The sequence below is a fragment of the Podarcis gaigeae genome (assembly GCF_964106915.1).
Source record: "Podarcis gaigeae genome assembly, chromosome: 17".
Classification (NCBI taxonomy): Eukaryota; Metazoa; Chordata; class Lepidosauria; order Squamata; family Lacertidae; genus Podarcis; species Podarcis gaigeae.
In genome coordinates, this window is record NC_139694.1 from 8,814,115 (window position 1) to 8,837,703 (window position 23,589).

The window sequence follows — 23,589 nt, forward strand, 5'->3', positions numbered from 1 at the left end:
CCGTTGGACCTCTCTCATCCATAAAGGTGGATCTCATCCATAAAGGGGATTCTCAGGGTTGTTGTTGTTGTTTTAAAAAGTAATTAAATAATTTATTTTTTTGTGAGGGGGGGTTGGAATGGATATACATCCAAAGCCTGAGCCAAAAATTCACCTGTATCTGTAATCAATAAAGTTGTGGCCATTTCTAAGCCAAGTCATTGTCTGCTTGAGTTTATTACTCACATTTAGCCACTGCCAGGGGTGGGGGTGGCACTACGATTGGGCCTGCAACAAACTAACTAACTAACTAACTAACTAACTAACTAACTAACTAACTGGGATGCGGGTGGCGCTGTGGGTTAAACCACAGAGCCTAGGACTTGCCAATCAGAAGGTCAGCGGTTCGAATCCCCACCACGGGGTGAGCTCCCGTTGCTCGGTCCCTGCTCCTGCCAACCTAGCAGTTCGAAAGCACGTCAAAGTGCAAGTAGATAAATAGGTACCTCTCCGGTGGGAAGGTAAACGGCGTTTCCATGCGCTGCTCTGGTTTGCCAGAAGCGGCTTAGTCATGCTGGCCACATGACCCGGAAACTGTACGCCGGCTCCCTCGGCCAATAAAGAGCGCCGCAACCCTAGAGTCAGCCACGGCTGGACCTAATGGTCAGAGGTCCCTTTACCCCTTTACCTTAACTAACTAACTAACTAACTAACTAACTAACTAACTAACTAACTATGTAGTGAGTTCCCCCAGAAAAAAAAGCACTGGTGATTCTTAAGTCCCTTCGCAAGGAAACAGATGAATGCAAGACATTTCTGGAATTATCTCTCTTTTTACATTACTGAGCTATGTAGAATTTTCTAACACTCCAGACATTAAAAATACACTCTCCTTAGGCATGGAGAAAGCTAGCATTGCATATTAGGGTCTTAACGAGGGGGACAGAATGAAAGATGCTTCTGTAAGGAACACTATAAACGGAAGTGGTGAGATTTGCTTGTTTCCTTTCCCTACCAAGAAGACGCAAGCCCCTGCCTCAGGTCTCTGCTCCCAGGTACAGTTCCCTGGAAATTCTGCTGCAAAACATTGCCCAGCAGTGACACAATTCTTGGGACCACGTGAAATGTGCAGTAATCAAAACCAGATGCAAGTCTAGTCCAGCCTGTTAAATCCGTCTCCAAATCGCTTCGTTCCCAAGGGTCAGATCTCAATCGGGAAGGAATCGGGGGAGGCTGGGAAAAGAGACTTTAGCATTTCCCTGACATTCACTGCACACTTTTTCTCTTGCTGCTAAAAGACCCTGAATCCATTTGGCTGCCAGGGACCGGCTAAAATAGCACCGCAGCTGGCCCCAGATCAGCTGCAACGGCAAATCTGAGCTATGCCTTGACAGGAGGGTTTTTGCTTCGTATCTGCAGAACGTCCACCCAAATTGCTGTTTTTCACACTACTTGGAAAGTGTATGTGGGCGTTTATAAGAATCTAGAACTACAGCACAGAAAGACCAGAGAAAACCTCATCCATCAGAACTCTGCACGAAGAGCAAAAGTCTTCCTGTATCTTAAACCCGCCTCCCCCATCCTAGGACCTCCTGATCTGTTTGGACTATAATTCTGATGGGAGTTGCTGTCTAAAGCATTTGGAGGGCACCAGGTTGGGCACAGCTGCCCTAAACCATTCTTAAACTAAAGATTTTAACGCATGCACAGCTGAACTTAAAAGCATCTCCTGATTTTCGGCCAAGCTTCCTCAACTTCGCTTCTTGAGCAAATGCAAAAGTGGCCGGGGTGTTGATCCCAAAAACAGATAGACAAGGTTCAGGATTAAAATGCTACATTTGATCAAACCAGCTGTGTCAGTAGGGGAGTGTAGCAAACATTTATTTGCTACATTTAAGACATCTAAATTTAAGACATCTGAAGGTGGCCCTCATTAGGGAAGTTTTTAATAAGTGATGTTTTAATGTATTTTTAACCTTCAGTTGGAAATCGCCCAGAGTGGCTGGGGAGACCCAGCCAGATGGGCAGGGTAGAAATAATAAATTTAAATTTAAAAAATTAAATTTAAAACATCTCTGTTGTGGATAAGATCCTGATGCTTTTGGAGAAAGCTGACCTTCTAGATCCGTTTCAATCAGGGTTTAGGCCCAGATCTGGCACAGAAACTGCTTTGGTTGCCCTTTACATAGCTAGGGGCTACTTCTGGATCCATTGCTATAGCTTGGGGGGGGGGAGAGACAAAGACCCCTTGGCTCCCAGGAGTTGACTCCTATGACAGCAGCTCATTTCCGGTGGTCTTGCCCCATTAAATCAGTTGGCAAGACTGAAAGCCCCTGCCTCTCCACAGCTATCTATGTCCCTTCCTCCTTTTCCCAAGCAATCGGAGCCTATGTCTTCAAGCAGTTTGCCTTTGCTCCGCCTGTTTCACCCCTCTTCTGCTTCTGGGAGTCAAAAGTGGAGAGGAGGGGAACTTGTGACTCTACACTAGCCTGGCTCATCTCTGCCTCTTGGTCTCCCTTTCCCTGCTCTTCTGCTTCATCTTAGAATCATAGAATCATAGAATCATAGAGTTGGAAGAGACCACAAGGGCCATCTTTCTGTCCTAATTCTGGACTTCTCTCTGCCTGAGACTCTACCAGCTCACTAAACCTTGCTACCTCCTCAGCTTCCAACACCAACTCTTCCTCGTCTTCTCCCTCTGGCCACTCATTGTTGTTCCCCACCACCACCACCACCACTAATCCCTGGGCTCTGAGCCTCCTTCTCTTGGTGGTTCTCCAGCTGGTTGCTCCCACCGTTTCTCTGCATCTATGGCACTCTGCTTTTCCCAGCCACCATAACGTCATGCTCTCAAGCTCTAAACCAGCCAGTCGGCCCAAAAGGATGCCAAGGCTGATGACATTGAAAGCTGCTGAGAGGTCTAGGAGGGTCAACGGAGTTGCACATACGTTCCATGACATAAGTCACCCACGAGGGTGACTGGGTGCAACAGCCCTTGCAGCTTGACTCACGGTGATGACAGCTTCTGCGTGCTTGCTTTCTGCTTCCTCCTGAAGCCTCTTGTGTTCCTCTTCAAGTCTTCCTGCAGTGGTGATGACACCTTCTGCTTCGCTATGGGCCATGATGCAGCTTAACCGGGAAGGCAGAGAAGTGAGAGACAAGGCAGAGGGCAGCTGCTTCTCAAACTGGTGAATGTGGATGGGTTGGCGTGACTCTCACTTCTGCAGAACTGGGGAGGAAGGGACCCATACTCTCCTTATCACTGCTGGAGAGCGTCAGGGTGAACTGAGAACATTGTTCACTTACACAAGGGCATGATGGACTTTGTGCCATTGACAGTGGTCCATGGATCAGCCTATTATAAATATCCAGCCCAACCTTAACTGGGCGGTAGTTCAGTGGCAGAGAGGCACATACATTGCCTATGAAAGGTCTTGGGTTCAATCCCCAGGTGCATATGGGGGAAGATTTGGATCAGAAATCCTGGACAGATGCTACCAGTAAGTGATTGTGAGCTACAGATGGCATAAGGCAGCTTCCTATGACCCTACTGAAAATGTAAGGTAAAGGTAAAGGGGCCTCTGACCACTAGGTCCAGTCGTGACCAACTCTGGGGTTGCGGTGCTCATCTCACTTTATCGGCTGAGGGAGCCGGCGTACAGCTTCCGGGTCATGTGGCCAGCATGACTAAGCCGCTTCTGGCAAACCAGAGCAGCGCACAGAAACGCCGTTTACCTTCCTGCTGGAGTGGCACCTATTTATCTACTTGCACTTTGAGGTGCTTTTGAACTGCAAGGTTGGCAGGAGCAGGGACCGAGCAACGGGAGCTTACCCCGTTGCGGTGATTTGAACCGCCAACCTTCTGATCAGCAAGCCCTAGGCTCTGTGGTTTAACCCACAGCACCACCCGCATCCCTTACTGGAAATATAATCTGGAGAAAATAGATTCATTTTCCAGATTCCCAGTCTCCAGATTTCAATGGCTCTTTGAAAAGCATTGTGTTACCTTTAAAGCACATTTGAAGCACATTCCCTACCCCCTCAAAGAATTCTGGGTACTATAGTTTGTTAAGGGTTTCTGGGAAGGTTACTCTGTGAGGGGCAAACTACAGTACCCATAATCCTTTGAGCAGGGGGATATGCTTTCATAGAATCATAGCACTGTAGAGTTGGAAGGGACCCTGTGGATCATCTAGTCCAACCCCTGCAATGCAGGAAAATATCCCATACAGAAATTGAACCTGCACACTTGACATTAGCAGCCGCACGCTCTAACCAAGTGAGCTATCCGGGATTTGACTGTGCTTTAAAGGTATAGTGCATGGGTAGGCAAACTAAGGTCCAGGGGCTGGATCAGGCCCAATCGCCTTCTCAATCTGGCCCGCAGACGGTTCGGGAATCAGCATGTTTTCACATGAATAGAATGTGTGCTTTTATTTAAAATGCATCTCTGGGTTATTTGTGGGGCATAGGAATTCATTCATTTCCCCCCCCCCAAAAAAAATATAGTCCTGCTCCCTCTCACCACAGCTCCCTAAAGAGAAATATTCAGGAATTCAAATAACAATGAAAATTATAAATTAGTTTGAAGATAAGTATTTTTAAAAATGGGAAGAAATAAAAAGAGAAATGGAAATTTGGACAGGATTGAATTAAGCACTCTGGGGTACAGCTTCATGCCTCTTCCATGGTGATGTGTAGGGAGTGGTCCTTTCCTCCCACATGTAGCTACATTTCCCGAGTACCAAGCAGGTAAGTCATTCTCGCACATGTTTCCCCCTGCGCAACATGTGACGGCATTCATGCGCTGGGCACATGCACACAGCATATTCTCTCTCTCTCTCTCTCTCTCTCTCTCTCTCGGTGCCCTGCTCAGATGCCAGGGTGTGCCCACACCAAACTGAGCGCACGGCTTTTGTGGAGGAGCTGGAAGTTGCAACAGAGACCTGCCTCCCTTTTCTGTTTGGTCTATACGTACATTCCATCCCCCAAAGGGAAACAACTTGAGGTTAATTAGGCAACTGGCAGGATGACACTCGCAGTGGCAGAAGTCCAGCAGAACTCATGAAAACGACTTCCTCGGAGGGGGCGAGGGCTCTTGGACGGCCTGCAGCATCTTGGACTCCATAACCCGCCGCACTCCGCAGAAACAAGCCAAGAACCCGCACCCTTCTGTTCTCGCTCTTGCTTTCGTCTGCTCCTAAGGAATCCTGCTTTTGTTATATGGGAAGAGGGGGGTGGAATTGCAACCCAGAAGAGTTTAGCAGATATATTTGGAGAGGACACAAACACACACACACACACACACACACACACACACACACACACACACACACACTCCTGCATAAGCAAGCTGACTGCCAAACCTGAATTGCAGCAGCGAGAGCGGCTGAACAGCTAAGGCAGCTGCTGTTGAGTTTCAGTCTGCCTGTGGTGCAGGTTTTTCAAGTCACGCACACACACACACAAACACACACACACCCCTGCCTGTCACACGCTCCTTTTCTCATTCATACACACACACACATGCAGAAAGGAGCTGTTTGAGGTTACCGCCTGCACAGGTACTTAAACATTCTTGGAGGATCTCGGCTGCTTAAAGAAGATCCGGTCTTTCCCCAGGTAAGTGCAAAACTGAGCAGAACGCATTGATCTGACCTGAGAGCTAAGGCTGAAGTTAATGATTCGTTGATGCTTCTTCTCTGATGGAAGGCAAAAAGGGGTCAAGAATTTGCAACGGGGCAGCTTTAGGAAAGAAGATCCAGGAGGCGAGGAATGTCATTTGCTTCCAAACTACATGCTGCAGACAGAGAGCATTCTTCCTGCATCTTTGCTGCTGCTGCTTGTAGGTTTTTTGGGTGCTGTTTTATAAAGCACTGCCACACTCGCAGAGCAACAGCAGAAGAGGAAAAAGAAAGATGCATTTACAGTCTACATTTTGATGGTATAGGGAAGGAAGAGTCAAAAGGAACAAATAACAGAGGTGGGGGAGAGGTGATATGAGGTGGGGGAGTGTACTGATATGAGCATGTTGCCTTGATAAAGATTACCTTAATATTTCTACGGTACCTCTTGACATGTCGTTGGTTTTAGCATCTAATAGCGTTAGACAGTTGGCGTGAAACAGGGTTTTATGATGTGACAGCGACAGAAAACCCAAACGATGCCGACAAATCCAAAGTACTCAGATTTGGAGAGGCAAATGTTACATTTCAAAAAGACAATTTGAATGCTGAATTGAAAATGTAACTTCCCACATGTGTACCAGACTCCAAATATTTGCAAGTATTCGCTTCGGCTTCACGATCTTGCCTTGTGCAAAAGTGCATTGGACATTTATGGTACCTTATATAGGAAACTGCTTATTTACAACGTACCAGCTCAGCCAGGGGGATCAGGCAATGTGGATCTTTTTGCGTTTGGCGTGTCTTCAAAGGCAAAAGTTTCCCCTTCGTATCCGCAAAGCAGCTTCTTTCAAATCAGCCGCGAAAGTCAGACTTGTTTTCTCCAACTGACGAGATTCTAATTTTTTTAATGGATGAAAATTTTACCAGCTAGTAACCACCAGCCATCAAAAGTCAACAAACTATGCAAAATCCTCGAGAGGCGGTCTTATTGCATATAGAAAAATCATGTGTGAAATAATGCTTTGTGTCTGTTGAGTTTTGTTATCGTTTGCCAAACTCCAGGTTGTATACATGTCATACATTTAAAGCACATCTAAAGTGCATGAGGTCCTCCAGAGAATCCTGGGAACTGTAGTTTGTTAAGGCTGCTGAGAGTTGAAGCTCTGTGAGGGGAAAAACTACACTTCCCATAATTCTTTGGGAGAAACCATGTGCTTTAAATGCACGGGGTATACGCAGCCCTTGTTTGCCTTGTTCATTCTGCTGTGGTCCCTTGTAAGCTCAGCAAACTGAGAAAACCAGAGTTTGGTAGAAAAACCATGGAATGTATGTGCTTCCCTATAAAGATAGCCTATGGCCCTTTCCATGAGGATAGCGTTTGCCAACAGTTTGTTCTGAGGAGGATGGAAGGAGTGAGAAATAAACAGAGACTAAGAATAGCAACTTGAGCAATGGCTTTCAGCCTGATCCAGGGACCATTGAAAGGCTGTGCTGAGCGCTGCAGGGCTCCAAAAGCATGTATTATTCAGGTGTACACTTGTCAAATTATGACAGAGCTAGGAAGAAAAGAGCATGTTAACAGAGTGGTTTCTCTTTCCAGCGGAATGAGAAGCCTGCTGTTTGTTCTTGGAAGACAACCGCCAGCCAAATACCTGCTATTCAAACAAGCTGTTTGATAAGCAATATTTGTTTGATGCTCTTGCACCTGTTTCCTAGGTTCCTCAGCAAAAATAATTCCAGGGACAGGTCACTGAGGCAGGTGGCCAGGGTGACATTTGAGGACTCAGCTGAATGCAACAGGTTCCCAGTTTAAGAAGTGCCAATCTCTGTCATATTAACGCTCCCGGAAGCTTTTTTACCTTTCAGTTGGGGTGGGGCAAGGTTCTTGGCAAGGTTCGAAGGCCTCCTGCTGAAGATTGTTAAGATTAAATTGCAAAAAAGCACACACAAACAAACCAAAGAGTGTTTTGGAAGAGCATTCGTTGTGGTTGCTTGGTGCTAGCTTGTCATTGCAACATTATCAAGTGGGGTCAAAGAACCATCTTTTTTCAAAAGGAGTTGTGTGCTTCTGACATGTGTACCTGTAACATCAATCCATTCCCTTGTTAATAGTACTATTGTGGCTCAGGACAGATGTGGATGTTGGTGGGAAGTTATACACCTTTGTTTCCCTACCTTTCTTTTTTGGTAATGCTAACGTGGAGGTTGAGGGTGCAGTTGAAGGACTGACACAATGGGTAAGAGAAGGCTGCTTCAACATTTCCCTACAGGCCAGTTCTCCCCTGCTGCAGCTTGTTGTTGTTTAGTCGTTTAGTCATGTCCAACTCTTCGTGACCCCATGGACCAGAGCACACCAGGCACTCCTGTCTTCCACTGCCTCCCGCAGTTTGGTCAAACTCATGCTGGTAGCTTCGAGAACACTGTCCAACCATCTCGTCCTCTGTCGTCCCCTTCTCCTTGCGCCCTCCATCTTTCCCAACATCTTCTCATCTCATGAGGTGGCCAAAGTATTGGAGTCTCAGCTTCAGGATCTGTCCTTCCAGGGAGCACTCAGGGCTGATTTCCTTCAGAACGGAGAGGTTTGATCTTCTTGCAGTCTGTGGGACTCTCAAGAGTCTCCTCCAGCACCATAATTCAAAAGCATCGATTCTTCGGTGATCAGCCTTCTTTATGGTTCAGCTCTCACTTCCATACATCATTCCTTGGAAAACCATAGCTTTAACTAGATGGACAGTTATCTTCCTTCAAACATCCACCCCAACTAGACTCCAAACATGGACGTGATCCACCTGGAGAGAGGGGTGGACAACCACAGGCAATGGCATTTGCAGAAGAGGATTGGCAGAAATCCCAGTGGCCAGATCTTCCTTCCTCCCACTTTTCCAACCTTCTTGCAGCCTCCACCCCTGCAATAACTTAGGAAACATGGAAAGGAGACATGTTTGCCAAGGTATCACCTGAGCAACGTCTCAAAGCATTAGTAGCTCTCTGCCCACAGATGACTGTCTCCAGCTCACCTATACTCAGAGTTTAGCTACTGAAAATGATGGAGCTAAAAAAGCCTTATCTATTAATTTCAGTGGGTCTGGTCTGAGTAGGACTTACATTGGAAACAACCCAGGCCTGATGGGAATGGCTTCCTGCTAAGATCAGGGCTAGCTCAGGCTGTGTTGGCAACTCAACTGCCAATTAAGAAGTGCCACTTGCTTAGGGATTTTACTGGCCTGACCAGAATTTTACTGTTTGGGCCAGCAGCCAGCTGTGGAAGACTAAAAATCCAGCTGGTGTGTGTGTGTGTGTGTTGGAGTTGGTCACACACATGCACCATACCCTTCAACATTTCTCTGATAAAAATAGGTATGTCCTATTCCATAATATCGGGACGCGGGTGGCGCTTTGGGTTAAACCACAGAGCCTAGCACTTGCCGATCAGAAGGTAGGCAGTTTGAATCCCCACGACAGGGTGAGCTCCCATTGCTTGGTCCCAGCTCCTGCCAACCTAGCAGTTTGAAAGTACATCAAAGTGCAAGTAGATAAATAGGTACCGCTCTGGCGGGAAGGCAAACTGCGTTTCCGTGCACTGCTCTGGTTCGCCAGAAGCAGCTTAGTCATGCTGGCCACATGACCCGGAAGCTGTATGCCAGCTCCCTCGGCAAATAAAGCGAGATGAGTGCCGCAACCCCAGAGTCAGTCACAACTGGACCTAATGGTCAAGGGTCCCTTTACCTTTATTCCATAATAATAATGATAATAATTTTACTATTTATACCCCGCCCATCTGACTGGGTTGCCCAGCCACTCTGGGCGACTTCCAACATGCATAAAAACATCATAAAACATCAAACATTAAAAAAAACCCTTCCCTATACAGGGCTGCCTTCAGATGTCTTCTGAAGGTTGTATACTTACTTATCTCCCTGGCTCTGGGGTCTCATGACTCCATCATACCTGCCAACATTTCGTCTGGGGTGACGTGGGCGCTGCTAGGCAGTTGAATACGCATGTGTACTCTGTCCATCTCCCACACCCAACCGCACAGCCCCGGGCCCTGGCAATCCATGTTAGGCCACTACATGGAGCTGCCTTTCAAAAGGGCACAGGAACCTGTGTTTGTCCAAAATAGCGCCACCACGTTGTTCACTAGGACTGGCCAATATAGATTATGCTGGCACTATGCTGTCAGAACTGGCTACCAGTCTGTTTCCAGGATACCCAGTTCAAAATTCTCATGTTCACTTTTAAAGCTAGAAGTCGCTTGAGGCCAAGCGACCCGGAGGATACGCACATCCACACCTTTCTGGACCGTAAGGTCATCTTCAGAGGCCCTTCTCCAGCTATACCTATGAAATGAGGGGTGACAGATGACTACTGGGAATAGGGCATTTTCTGGGGTGGTGCCTCAGTTGTGGAATACCATCTTCAGGGAGGCTCTCCTAAGGCCCACATTGTAGTATTGTCAGCGCCAGGTGAAGCCCTTTTGTATTGTCCTTTCAGGCCTTTCAGAAAGTGCATTTGAGATCATTTGCACAGCTGTCTCTTCTGTTGTACGTTTTGACTCTATACTGTGCTGTTTTTCTAACTCAGATGTCGTGTGCATTGTGCATCATGATTTAAATATTTTTAGTTTAAACCGTCCAGAAAACTTTGGTTATTGGGTAGTATAGAAATGCAAGAAATTAAATAAAAATAAAGAGAGAGGAGGAGTCAGCCAGACCATAACCCCCACACCCCGCCAACCCTCTGCCAATTGAAACGCCACATAAATCTCTATATTAGTTTCATCCCCCTTCAGCTATTATAAATTTATTTATGTATTTATTTAAAATATGTATAGCTCACACTTTTTCTAAAAACGCAACAAGGCAGTATGCAGTGCTCAAATGCCAACAAAGTCAATAAAAAGATCCGTATAAACTATTTATTTAAATGTTTACAGACGACACTTTCCCTAAAAATACAGCAAGGCAATAGACCACACACAAGCCAATGTAAGACCATTAAAAACCAATAAATGACCAATAAATGATGGTGCACTGAACTCTTGGGTTGGAAATGACTCAGTATATTCAAACGGACATTGAAAGTGCGATCATGTATAACCGCCCCAATAATACCATCATGAGCACTAATAGCACCCCCTCCAACATGTTGATGCCCCAAACCAGGACTCGTGTCTTCTCGGCCCCACTCCCGTGTGAGTCACATGGTTCATGGCTTCGCGTGTTTTTGTGCACCGTGCTGGGAGCATGACGCCCCAAACCAGGATGTCCCGATTTAATTGGGGCAGTTGGGGGGGTATGAAATAATCATGAGTGCACAATAAACAGAATTGTCCAGAAGAGCCCTGAAATATACTCAGAGTCGCAAAGTGATTTCATGCTCTTTATTCAGCTCATAGTGGTGAGGAGGAATGAATGAGAGTCCCCTCAAAGTATCTGCTTTATATACATTATTTACACAATGGGCTGCACATGATTGGCTAATTCTGGAATTCTACTGTAAGCCAATCAGGTTGTGGATTCACTTCTATCTGGAGCATGATTGGGTGGTTCCTGCCAACCAATCATACTGCTGCATTGTTCTAAGACCAATCAGACTGCTGCATTCTGAATCCTATTGTTCTAGGACCAATCAGACTGCTGCCTTTTGGATCCTATTGTTCTAGGACCAATCAGACTGCTGCAGTTTGGATCCTATTCAATTCAGTACATAACAAGCCCTAACTCTCCAACCTATTCTTGCTGATTTGGTTTCACTGGAAGAAGACACTGTGGCACTTGACACATTGCCACGGCTCTTTGCTGGCACCGCTCGGCGAATTAATATGCAGAGCCAACCTTGGCCTACTCGAGCTTTTAGCAGGGGGGCTGAGCTCAGCTATTCTCTCCTCGGGACCCAAGAGCTGCCAAAGGGTTGCTGAGTGAGCCCAGTGTCGACAAGGGCAGGGAAGAGAGAGCAACAAAGCTGTGCTTCCTGGAAGAGAGGCTGGTCCGGGATTAAGTTTCTATTCAAATTGGGGACAGAACAATCCCAAAACAACCTGTGGTGAATGAGCCCAGTGTGCTCTAATGCTCCATCCTTGGAAGTGCCAGCTCAGCCAGTTGCTGTTAGCAGGTAGCTAGTGATCGTTGGGGCGAATGCAGGAGTTATATAAAGCTGTATTTCAGTAAAGGTTATTCAGACAGAAATGAAGGGGGCATCACCAAGCTTGCATGTGATTCCTACAGTCCTCAACATTCCCGTTCGCATTTGTTAGGCAAAACACGGATTTCATATTTTAAAATGCGAGTTTGCTAAGCACTCTGTCAGCACGGTAGCTTATGGCTTGAGGGGAAAACAAAATTAGGCATTAAGTAGCTCTTTGCATGTAAGGTGCAGTTGTGTGTGGCTTTTAAAAAAATGCAAATAGCATCAGCTGTGGTGCTAATAATTATCTGGACTGCAGCAGGCATGGGCTGGAAAATTAATCCTGCCGCAGACCTGAGGAAGATCCCTCTTCTGAAGCTGGTATTTGCTTTGAAAATCCCCAGAAGGGATTAATGGGGGGGGGGGGTTCTTCTTAATGCAAGTAGCAGCTCAGAGGAGGGCAGCCCCTTGGGACCACAAGATGGGGAGGAAAGGGTTAAATGTCCCTACCAACTCCTACTATGCTCCTGATAATTATCAGACCCACACAGATGATGCCATCTTCATAAAAAAACAACAACAACCTGCAGTTTAAGCGTAAACCCCTTAGTAGCATGAAGGATGTCTAAGATATTCCTCTTTCAATAGGCTTCCTGCCTACAGAGTTGTTTGCTTCATTGACTTCCGAATCGGTTCTTGCAGGTTCTATTTATGGAACGTGTTGTGGTGGGGGTGTCACCATTTACTGACATGAGCTTTTGCTGCCAGCCAAACTGGATGTGCCAATCTGCTCGTGTGCAAGATTAAGTCTTCAACCCAAGAAACACAGGGCTGGTCCACCTTGGAGTATTAGTTAGCATTATCCAATTTCCTCCGCTCCACATTAGACCAGAGTAGTCCACACCCACAAGGACTTGAATTTGGATATTAGGAGCAACTTCAGTCTTCCCCCATGAGCACAGATCAGCTGACTGTGCATTTTGTTTTGTTTCGGTTTGCATTCTTTAAGAAGGGGAGAACGGAACTCTGCAGGAACCATCAGTTTCAGGTAAAAAAGTAAGTCATCTTCTCCAACCCACCCAACCATGCTGCACTTTAAAAATGGGACGTGGGTGGTGCTGTGGTCTAAACCACTTGCCAATCAGAAGGTTGGCGGTTCGAATCCCCACAACGGGGTGAGCTCCCGTTGCTCTGTCCTGGCTCCTGCCAACCTAGCAGTTCGAAATCACACCAGTGCAAGTAAATAAATAGGTACCACTCTGGCAGGAAGGTAAATTGGCATTTCCGTGCTCTCTGGTTTCTGTCATGGTGTCCCATTGCGCCAGAAGCGGTTTAGTCATGCTGACCACACGACCCAGAAAGCTGTCTGTGGACAAACGGTGGCTCCCTTGGCCTGAAAGCGAGATGAGCGCCACAACCCCGTAGTCGCATTTGACTGGACTTAACCATCCAGGGGTCCTTTACCTTTTTTTTTTACCTTACTTTAAATCCCTGATTTCAATCCCCAGTTCACTTTTAAACCTGGGAGAATCAGCAGGATGGGAGCTGCCATGTTCAGGGTATTTAATTAACTAATTACAATTAATTATTAATTCATTAATTAATACACCACCTTTATCTCCCAGGGACCCCGAGGTGGTGTACATCGTTCTCCTCCTCCCCATTTCATCCTCACAGGAACCCTGTGAAGTAGGTTAGGCTACGAGATTGCGACTGGCCCAAGGACGCCCAGTGAGTTTCATGGCTGAGTGGAGATTCAAACCCTTCTCTCCCAGGTTTGAGTCCAACGCTCTAACCATTAGGCCACACTGGCTCTCCAGGGGAGTGAATTAGGCAAGTCGCTTCAAGGAACAGTCACTGCCCAGTGGATTTTTATCACTAAATTACTTGTGTTAGTTGGCTTATCGGGTTGTCTGCACTATCTTTTACAAAAGGCTCTTTTGTGAGCAATCACGGTTAATAAGGTAACAATCATTGGGCCTCTCCAGACTGATGTTTATCGCAGGTGTATTCTGCAATATGTATTACCTGTCCATAGTGCATTTGTGGTACATTTGTTTTGTTTTGTTTCAGGTCAGGAGGCTTAGTGGGCAAGTATTGCTGGTTTTATCACTATCAGTTTTTGCCATCCCTTTTACAGTCTGATACTTTGCTGCTCTATCCCTTTTGTTCAACTAGCAGGATGGGCAATGACAGAACATGGGCAGGACTTGGGCTGTAGCATTTCCCATCTCCCTGGAAACCTTTCTCTGCACCCTCTTTTATACACATGCTTCTCCATTGTTACCACATTATTGCTATCTGGAAGGCCTGTGGTGCAAAAAAGAAGTGAGACGCACAGACATTCGTGGCATGAAAAGCTATAGGATTTTGAATAAAGGTGCACAATATGCACTGAATGGAAATGAAGCAGTATGAGCTCCCCAAAACTTTTGCAGGTGCAAATAATATTAAAAGCAGGATCACGGATGATTGCCCCAATACCATTGTGAGTGCAAATCCTGATTAATGTGCAATAAGGAGGACGTCTGAAAGAGCTGACTGTCTGTACTTTTGGCATTCCAGTGCCTTCTGAACATGTGTTTTGTGTACATGCATGCTCAGGATTAACCTTCACGCATCTGATGAAGTGGACATTAGTCCACCAAAGTTTGTGCAACAGTTCATTCATTTTCAAGGCTCTTTGTTGTGTTTACTTCAAAGAAGATCCATCAACAGCATCAAAGTCATATAAAGGTAAAAAAAAAAAATCACTTTCAAAGGATACAAAGGATATCTTGGTGGTATTTTTGTATCTCTCTGCAGAGGCTTAAATATTGCCAAAGAGCATCACGTCCGGTGGTTTAGGCAGATTTGGAGACAGGAGATGTAATCAATTTCCTTCTGTGGCTTGTGCTTCTCTGTTAACCTTGATGAAGTTTCTTTGCTGCTTCTGAAATGCTGATATCAGAGTCTGCATCAACATCCAAAAAACTGCCTTCCTGATTTTTTTCAAAACTTTCAAGGGTTGTGGTTGAAACCTCTGAAGGTGGGAAGGAACAGCTGAAAAGCCTGGGGAGGATGAGTGAGAGCCAGTACTAGTTTTACCACATTTTAGCAATTTTACTGTGTTTCCAAATAATGCCAGCACAGAGCAGTTTGATATTGAAAAATGGTACTAGGGACCGAGTAAACCAGAACTCTAAGGATGTTCTAGGCAGGCAAGAACAACATGCTGCCTCTGATCCTGGAGTCACAGATCCCATTTTTCCTCCATGAATTTGTGTATTTCTGTGGGCAGATCTAACCATATGTTTAAAGCACATCTGACATACATTTAAAGCACACGGCTTCTCCCAAGGAATCATGGGAACTGTGGCTTGTTAAGGATGCTGGAACTGTAGCTCTGTGAGGGGGAAGCCAGAGTTCTCATGATTCTTTGGGGGAAGTTATGTGTTTTAAATGTGTGTTGGATGTACTTTAAATGCATGGTATAGATCTTTTTCTTTTTTTTATAAATATTTATTAAGTTTTTCCAAGTTAATACAAAACACAAACAGAAAAAAAGAAAAGAAAAAAAACAAAAATGCACAAAAAATGACAAAAATACAAAGAAAAAACAAAACAAATAAAATTTTCATTACTTATTCCATTAACTTATTTCCCGGACCTCCTCTCACCTCCCCCTTTTGTATTCCAATTCAATTTCTTAATTCAGCAAATCCTTTTTATAACTTATTATGACTTATTTTAACTTATTACTCAGTCTTTACATTACAGCTGGTGACCACTTAATTTCTGTCCAACATTAATCTAACATTCATTAATTTTACAATATTTCTGCAAATAGTCTTTAAATTTCTTCCAGTCTTCTTCCGCCGACTCTTTTCCCTGGTCTCGGATTCTGCCGGTCATTTCCGCCAGTTCCATGTAGTCAATCATCTTCATCTGCCATTCTTCCAGAGTGGGTAAATCTTGTGTCTTCCAGTATTTTGCAATCAGTATTCTTGCTGCTGTTGTTGCATACATAAAAAAGATTCTGTCCTTCTTTGACACCAATTGGTCAACCATGCCCAGGAGAAAGGCCTCTGGTTTCTTCTAAATGCATGGTATAGATCTCAGTCATCCCTGGTAAGTCATCCCTGAAGAAGCAGTGGCAAAAGTAGGTTTTATTTCAGACAGGTCAAAGACCCAATTTGGTGCCTCCATGCACATTCACTCACTCTCTCTCTCTCACACACACAGCCTTAATGACACCCCTCTGGAGGCTTCACCTGGGGCAAAAACCCTGGCTAGACCCCCATCCCACCCCATAGCTACAACTCTGTAAGAAGTCCTATGTGAAAGGCCAAAGCTTGCCTACTAGATTCTCCACTCTCAATTACCTCCAGTGATTTTTTCCCTTCCAGTTGTTGAAGGCAAAATAAGGTCAAATGTCAGTTCTGAACAGCAGCTAGGAAGGTGATTTGTGGGTGGCAAAGCTGTAGGTTAAACATCACCCCCCCCCTAAACTTTTGGAGCTGCTTCTCAGCTCCAAATTCCCCCCTGCTGAGGCTGTACTTCTGCTCTTTCTTTTTTCTTTTTTAAAGACCGGTGTTGAAAGTTCTTGTGAATAATATGCAGTTAAGTACTACACATTTAAATTTCTAAAACGGGGGGGGGGGGGGACCACACCCGCCACCAAGCAGGAGAAATTGCAGTCCATTAGGGAATCATGAGCCACAGCAACCCTGACAATATAATTCTTTCCTTGTCTGCTGAATTATTTACTGAGTTACCCATTCCTAATTCAGGAGAGTCTTTTTTTGAGAAATGAGGAAATGGGTTCGGTTTCAGATGCATAAAACCAACACGCTATTTATAAACAGAACAGCCAATTCCGGGTATTCCGTCTTGCTTTAGCACCATCCCAAAAAGTGGGTGACCTTGACAGGGACAGAACGGGATGTCCAAGGGCTTGTGCGTGGGCTCGCGAGACGTCTCTCTGCACAAATGCACACAATATATGAAGGAGCAGGCCCATGAGTGCATTGATGTCATGGTGATGTCTGGTCGTTGCCACATGTTGCTTTGCGCTATGCATTGGGCATGTTGTGTGGGTGGCGAGTGACTTGAAGGAACTTCCAGAGATTCTGCAGGAATAGTTGTCGGTGTGGCTGCACTGCATCAACACCACAACTCTTCCCGTGCTTTGTATTTTGCTGTCAAGGTGTACAGAGGATGGTGGCTTAAATTGCAGCTTGCAGCGGCTGGTGTGGCAGAAGCATAGCTGTCAACTTTTCCCTTTTCTTGCGAGGAATCCTATTCGGTATAAGGGAATTTCCCTTAAAGAAAGGGAAACATTGACAGCTATGAGCAGAAACCATCGGATTGGCCTGCCCAGGTCATCTCAAGCAAGGAGTTTGATCTCTTCATTCATTCTAAACACGAAGTGGGAAATGCCAAATAAAATGGTCTTGCGAATTGTGAGCAGAATCCAACCTTCAGAGCTACTTGTTTCTCAGTTGATAGTTTCACCACAAACGAGCTGAAGTTGTCATTAACGGTGAAGCACCTGTGCTTTGGATTTTACGAAGGGGGATCGTACATGCAGATTACAAATTTGGCATTTCACATTTAAATGATGAATGGCAAGATTGGACAATTTTTGAGAAGGGTCTTAGCTCAGCGGTAGACCGTCTGCTTGGCATGTAGAAGGTCCCAGATTCCCTGTTTGGAATTGGCAGGCAAGACTCATATCTGAACCCATGAAGAATCACTGGCAGTCAGTGTAGACCAGTGCTCTCCAACATTGGGTCCCCAGGTGTTGTTGGACTACATCTCCCATCATCCTCAGACATCTTAGCCAATGATCAAGGATGATGGTAGTTGTAGTCCAACAAAGTCTGGGTGGGGCAAAGATTGAAGAACACTAGTGTAGACAAATGCGAACTAGATGGACCAACAGTAGAAGGCAGTAAGGCAGTATCCCCCCCAAAAATTGTGTCCCCCCCAATTGTTTCAGTTGCACCAAAGAGGGTGGTGATTGAGTGATTAACTACATGCAAGGTCTGACTCTGCTGTCCCTATGCTTTTCTCCACAGCTCACTGTTGCAGGCAAACTTGTGCCAAGAGAAGATGTCCACCGAAACGGCGGCCAGCCCCACAGAGGAACAGATAGAGATTCTGGAGTATAACTTCAACAAAGTCAACAAGCACCCGGACCCAGCCACCCTTTGCCTCATAGCTGCTGAGGCAGGACTGTCCGAGGAAGAGACTCTGGTGAGTGACTGAGAGGCAGAACACAAAGGCCAGCTCTGACCCCAGGATCCAGGCCTGTAGGGACCACAGCCTCTCCCTTGGTCTCAGTGTCTTCCTAACCAGAGCCTCCCGTTGGCTGCAGATAGCTCAGCTGGTTAGAGTGTGGTGCTGATAACGCCAAGGTTGCAGGTTTGATCTCCATATAATCATCATCATAATCATCACAATAATTTTATCATTTATACCTTGCCTATTCTGGCTGGGTTACCCCAGCCACTCTGGCAGGCAGCTTCCAACTCATATAAACACATAATAAAACATTAAACATCAAAAAAGACCCATTAAAAATGGGACAGCTGTATATTCCTGCATTGCAGGGGGTTGGACTAAATCAAAGTTTTCCAAACTGTGTGTGGTGACACATTAGCATGTCGGTTGCAGCGTGTAGGTGTTTTGTGCGAATGCTTCCAGGGCTGGAAAGGGATTAGTTTAACCTCCAGTTTGCTGTTAAAACTGAATTAATGTGTCATGAAATGATATGTGTCCAAAAAGTGTGTCACCAACATGAAAAGTTTGAAAAGCTCTGGACTAGATGATCCTCAGGGACGCGGGCGGCGCTGTGGGTTAAACCACAGAGCCTAGGGCTTGCGGATCAGAAGGTCAGTGGTTCGAATCCCCGCGACGGGGTGAGCTCCCGTTATTCGGTCCCTGCTCCTGCCAACCTAGCAGTTCGAAAGCACGTCAAAGTGCAAGTAGAACAATAGGTACCACTCCGGTGGGAAGGTAAACGGCGTTTCCGTGCGCTGCTCTGGTTCTCCAGAAGCGGCTTAGTCATGCTGGCCACGTGATCCGGAAGCTATACGCCGGCTCCCTCGCCCAGTAAAGCGAGATGAGCGCCGCAACCCCAGAGTCGTCCGCGACTGGACCTAACGGTCAGGTGTCCCTTTACCCTTTACCTTTACCTAGATGATCCTCAGGGTCCCTCCCAACTCTACAATTCTATTATTCTCTCCCCAAAAAGATGTTTGTCTTTCTCAACGTTTGCAACAGCAAGTGGGTGACTTGGACATGTGAACTGGTCAGCAGAACCACAGACAGGGCCTCTGTGTCCCCACCTCACATTACCTCAGGGCCAAACTAGAAGTGGTGAATGGGGGTGGGTGGGTGGGTGGGTGGGCGTGTGATAAGGCCAGCCATGTTGCTGAATCACAATAAATAGAAAAGGCTTCTCCTTACTTCCCCGATTGTGAATTTCCTCCCAGCATGATGTGTTTGTAGTGATGGATCAAAAGAAGGAAGAGCAGGTTCGGCGGGAAGATCCAGCCCTGTCTCTAATTAAAATTAGACTTCCACCCCAACAACTCTATTAACGAACAAGATAGGCATGTGATTTTTTTTTTTTAAGGTGGATCTAATCTGGCCCTGGATCTAATAGGGACGTGGGTGGCGCTGTGGGTTAAACCACAGAGTCTAGGACTTGCCAATCAGAAGGTCGGCGGTTCGAATCCCTGTGACGGGGTGAGCTCCCGTTGCTCGGTCCCAGCTCCTGCCAACCTAGCAGTTCGAAAGCACATCAAAAAAGTGCAAGGAGATAAATAAGTACCGCTCTGGCAGGAAGGTAAACGGCGTTTCCGTGTGCTGCTCTGGTTCGCCAGAAGCGGCTTAGTCATGCTGGCCACATGACCCGGAAGCTGTACGCCGGCTCCCTCGGCCGATAAAGCGAGATGAGCGCCGCAACACCAGAGTTAGTCACAACTGGACTTTTCCTTTTTAATCTGGCCCTCAGTGGTTTTCATTCCATTAGGGACCATTCACATATTCAGCTATGAATCATCAACTTTTTGAGCAATCAAGTGACACAGCGCTGGCCTAACAGGGTTTCAGTACCTCTCTGGGGTACCTCCAGCCATGTTGCTAGTGGTTTATCCTGCCCACCATGTGGTGAATTTCGTACTTCTAATGCCAACGGCACCCGCCATTAACAAGGGGTTGGGGTTACTTCATCACTGTCATGATTCCAAGCAATAAGATGGCCAGGATTGTGAGTGGGAAACTTGATACAAACATGAGATCCCGTTGTGATGAGCAGAAACTCTAAGTCTTGCTGGCTCAAGTCAGGCTTGAGGTGAGACTGCCTTCCCTTGAGTCACATATTTCAGATCTACATCAGTCAGCTGAAGCCCAAATTAGGCTTTTCAGCACTGAAACTCAAGATTTTGTTTTTTTTCCAAACCATTGCAGTATAAAATGTATGAAAATCTAAAGTATACACAATATGGGTTTTGAGATAGCAGCCCCTAGTCTGCTTTTCTGGTTGTGCTCTTTTTCCTTTCCTGAGAATGTCTTGTTCCTCCATGTTCTAAATAAGTCACTGCTTCCTATTTAGTCTGATTATATTTATTGTCCAAAAACAACAGCCTGCAGCCGCACGGGACAGAAGTTCATAACTGTCAGAGCCGCCCCTAGGTCCCAGCTCACAAAGGACCAACGCCTGGCTGTAGTTATTTACAAAAGTCTTTATTGAAGTTCAGTTTCCATTTCAAAGCCAGAGCGTGCTGCTCTACGTCTTAAAGTCTAGACCAGCGAAGTTCCGTCTGAGTCTCCTCCCCCCTGACACCAGTTTAAGACCCTAGCCTTGCTCCACCTCTTCCTTAGCTCCTTTCTCCTCTGGGCCCTCCTGCCCGCTGGGGTTTCATCCTTTCTGGACTCTTCTGACGCTGACCCCCCTGATTCTTGCCCCTCCTTCCGGCGGGCTTTAGGACCTGGTTCCCTATCCGGGCTACCTGCTGTGCTGCTCGCCTGTACATTTGAACTTGGCGCGCGCGCCCAGCCGGTAACCTTCCTCTCGACCGTTCCCTCGCTCTCCGATGGAGGCGTGGTCAACCCTGACTCATCTTCTCTTGCTGGTGGTGAATACGCTGGCCCTGATACCTGGGACTCTTCCCCCCCACTACGCTCTGGAGGGGAAGCTGGTCCTGATTTCCAACTGCTGCTCTGGGAGTCCCCGCTGGCCCCTTGCTTCTGGGGTGTCCCCCTTGGGGCCCCCCTTGCCCTGGCCATCGGCGCCCCCTTCTGTGAATCTTCCGATTCGCTGGAGAGGCTCATGGAATCTCTCGGGCTACTGTCCTCTTCTCCTACGCTCCCCTCGGATTGCTCCCCCTCGCTCTCCATCTCCTCCCCTCCCTGCGCTCCCGCTGCGTCCCTGACAATAACTATTGAGCAATGTTCCCTTCTACCTTTGTCAGCCCGATTTGCAGTAAATAACAGAAAAGAGGAAAATAGCACAGAGAGGAAGGATTAAACTCTCTCGCTAACGCATTGTAGTCCCAATCTAGATTATCCCGCTCCCATAACAGCTTTTGCTGAGGAGCGAGAATTGCAATTTGTAAGTGTAATTTTTAAGGCACAGGTGCGATGTAGATTAGGTTTGGCTCCTAATCTATGGCAGAAGGAAGTAGGAATGGAGTGGTGGAGTCTTGTGGTTCTAGAATGGACTGTACCACTTCAAGCTGCAAGTGGAGGACAATATTTTTAAAACGTCTCTTGTCCTGGGATGAGGACCCTCTCTGCATGTAGAAAGCTAGCAGGAAGTGGATTGTGTGGCAACCTTTCTCCCTGATGTGTGAATTTGCTCACCTGCAGGACCTTCCCCTCCCCCCAAAATGGGACATTCTGAAATATATATAATACCCCCCTGCAGGTTGAAGTGGAAGTGGTACAGTCCACTCAATGTCCCATTTCCCCCCCACACACACACACCAGATCTGCCATCACATTCTGCTGTGTATCTAGACCAGTGTTTCCCAAAGTTGGGTCTCCAGATATTTTTGGACTACAATTCCCTTCATCCCTGACCACTGGTCCTCATAGCTAAGGATGATGGGAACTGTAGTTGAAGAAGTTTGGGAAACCTTGAACTAGACCATACCTGACTCCGCATTCTTCTTCCTGTGCATCCTGAACTCCCAGCAGCTCACCCTCAGTGAAATTACTATATGCTATATCTACATTTATTGTGCCAGCTCAGTTTCTCTGTTTTCATCCTGCCATGTCTCTTTTGTTTTCCCAGAAATGGTTCAAGAAGCGCCTTGCGGAGTGGAGAAGGTCAGAAGGGCTGCCTTCGGAGTGTGGGTCTGTCCGAGACTGACTTGAACTCTCCCTCCAGAGACAATCCTAGAAAGCTGATGGGGTCCATCGATTAATTCATGCTGCGGAACATGTTGCTATCAAAACTAATTGTGTCTGTTATTTAACCTGCTGCCTTATTTAAAATGTACATAACCTGAGGGGGGGGGTAAATAATTATATAAAACCATATAGATATATATATGCAAGTTGTAATGTATTCTTGTATAGAAATTATAAAGGAAGAGCTGCAACTGCTGCTGGCTGCAGCTACTTTCGAAGTGGCATGGAGTAGTTTAGGATTCCCCTTGATTCATGGCAAAGCTAATAATATGAATGAGAAGACTTAGCAGGGGGAAATGGTCTGTCCGTCGCCTGCCACTGGATCTCAAAAAATGAGCTCACTTGCGGAGTGCAGGGAAGCAGCATTGAGAAAACCAACTGCATTGGCAAAATGTTGGGGTGTGATTTCAGTGTGTAGGCAATGATGAATGCAGAGAGGTAGCTTCCAGTAAACCAAACTGAACATTGGGCATTACGTCGGCAGCAAGGGTTGGGCCATGCCCACATGCCCTGGGCACCATGAAGACACCCTCCACCACAGCACACTAGGGAAAATCCCTGCAGCGGGACATCTAGCCTCACTAGCCCCAGACAGCTGCAAACTGATAACTGATCAAGGCATCTGGACCCACTATTGGTCAGTGCAGCCAGATTCTTCCGCCCCACTGCCCAGATCCCTGGCCTTAATTTGTTCGACGTTAGTCCACTAACCTTGGATGGTTTGGTGTAAAGTGCCTAGCATGCAGGTATGAGCGCCCATGCTGCCCAGTATCAGGATTGGATCGTGCCCACAGTTCACTTGATGCCAGCGTTACTGAATGAAAATCTCTGCATGCTTACGCCGTTGCCGCATTTATTTTATTGTCTTCTGAAAGGCGTGCCCTCTAAGTTAAAAGGGAGTATTTCCCTCCAGATGTGCGAATAAAAATGGAAGTTAAATCAGACTGGATATGCATGTTTCTGGTTGATTTGGTCAGCCTGTCAGTTTATCATCAAAAAGTCCACCCCTGATGTTCTCGTATGACCAAGAAACAGAAGCCAAGAAGGGCCAGCAGCAGTGTTTCTCAGAGTAGGCGATACTGCTCCCTGTAAGGCGCTGGAACGATCCAGGGGGGTGGTAGTAGCCTCGGGTGCAAGTGGGGAGCACTGAGTAAAAATAAAGGGTGTGTGGAAGCATAATGAAAGAAGAAAATGTTGGAAAAACATTTGTACATGTCATGTAAGGTAAAGGTAAAGGGACCCCTGACCATTAGGTCCGGTCGTGGCCGACTCTTGTCATTCTCACAAGGGAGCAATGCAAATGTATACAGCATTACACTTTTGCACTAAACTGAGAGCAAGAAAAAACACATTTAGTTGAAAAGGGTGGGATGTGTTTGGGATAAGGATGGTGCGTGAAGATCAGCGCGTACAGCATGCAGAATGCGCTTTAAAATGCAGTGTGTGCACA

At 46.3% G+C, this 23,589-nt stretch overlaps 1 protein-coding gene and 1 long non-coding RNA gene across 4 annotated transcripts in view; both read left to right on the plus strand.

Annotated features, from left to right (window-relative positions):
* Positions 1 to 4,916: 4,916 nt before the first annotated feature.
* HOPX (HOP homeobox) lies at positions 4,917 to 23,083 on the plus strand. 3 transcript variants are annotated; one of them, XM_083720048.1, is made up of 4 exons: positions 4,917 to 5,605; positions 12,745 to 12,780; positions 17,795 to 17,972; positions 22,021 to 23,083. In XM_083720048.1, exons 3-4 carry the CDS (start codon positions 17,829 to 17,831, stop codon positions 22,096 to 22,098), a joined length of 222 nt encoding a protein of 73 aa, XP_083576174.1. In that variant the 5' UTR covers positions 4,917 to 5,605; positions 12,745 to 12,780; positions 17,795 to 17,828; the 3' UTR covers positions 22,099 to 23,083. The 3 variants fall into 3 exon arrangements, with proteins under 3 accessions (XP_083576174.1, XP_083576173.1, XP_083576172.1); XM_083720047.1 differs by having other exon boundaries at positions 5,068 to 5,605; positions 12,745 to 12,788; XM_083720046.1 differs by lacking the exon at positions 12,745 to 12,780 and having other exon boundaries at positions 5,077 to 5,601.
* The window catches only part of LOC310835417, a 56,052-nt gene continuing 38,465 nt past the window's right edge, over positions 6,003 to 23,589 (plus strand). Inside the window, exon 1 of the long non-coding RNA XR_014559656.1 lies at positions 6,003 to 7,900. This is a non-coding gene — a long non-coding RNA (uncharacterized lncRNA). The remainder of the gene's footprint in view (positions 7,901 to 23,589) is intronic.

Coding starts and splice junctions, on each gene's coding strand:
- HOPX (XM_083720048.1), top strand. CDS start 17,829: ATGTCCACCGAAACGGCGGCCAGCCCCACAGAGGAACAGATAGAGATT. Junction 17,973..22,020: donor TGTCCGAGGAAGAGACTCTG/GTGAGTGACTGA, acceptor TTGTTTTCCCAG/AAATGGTTCAAGAAGCGCCT.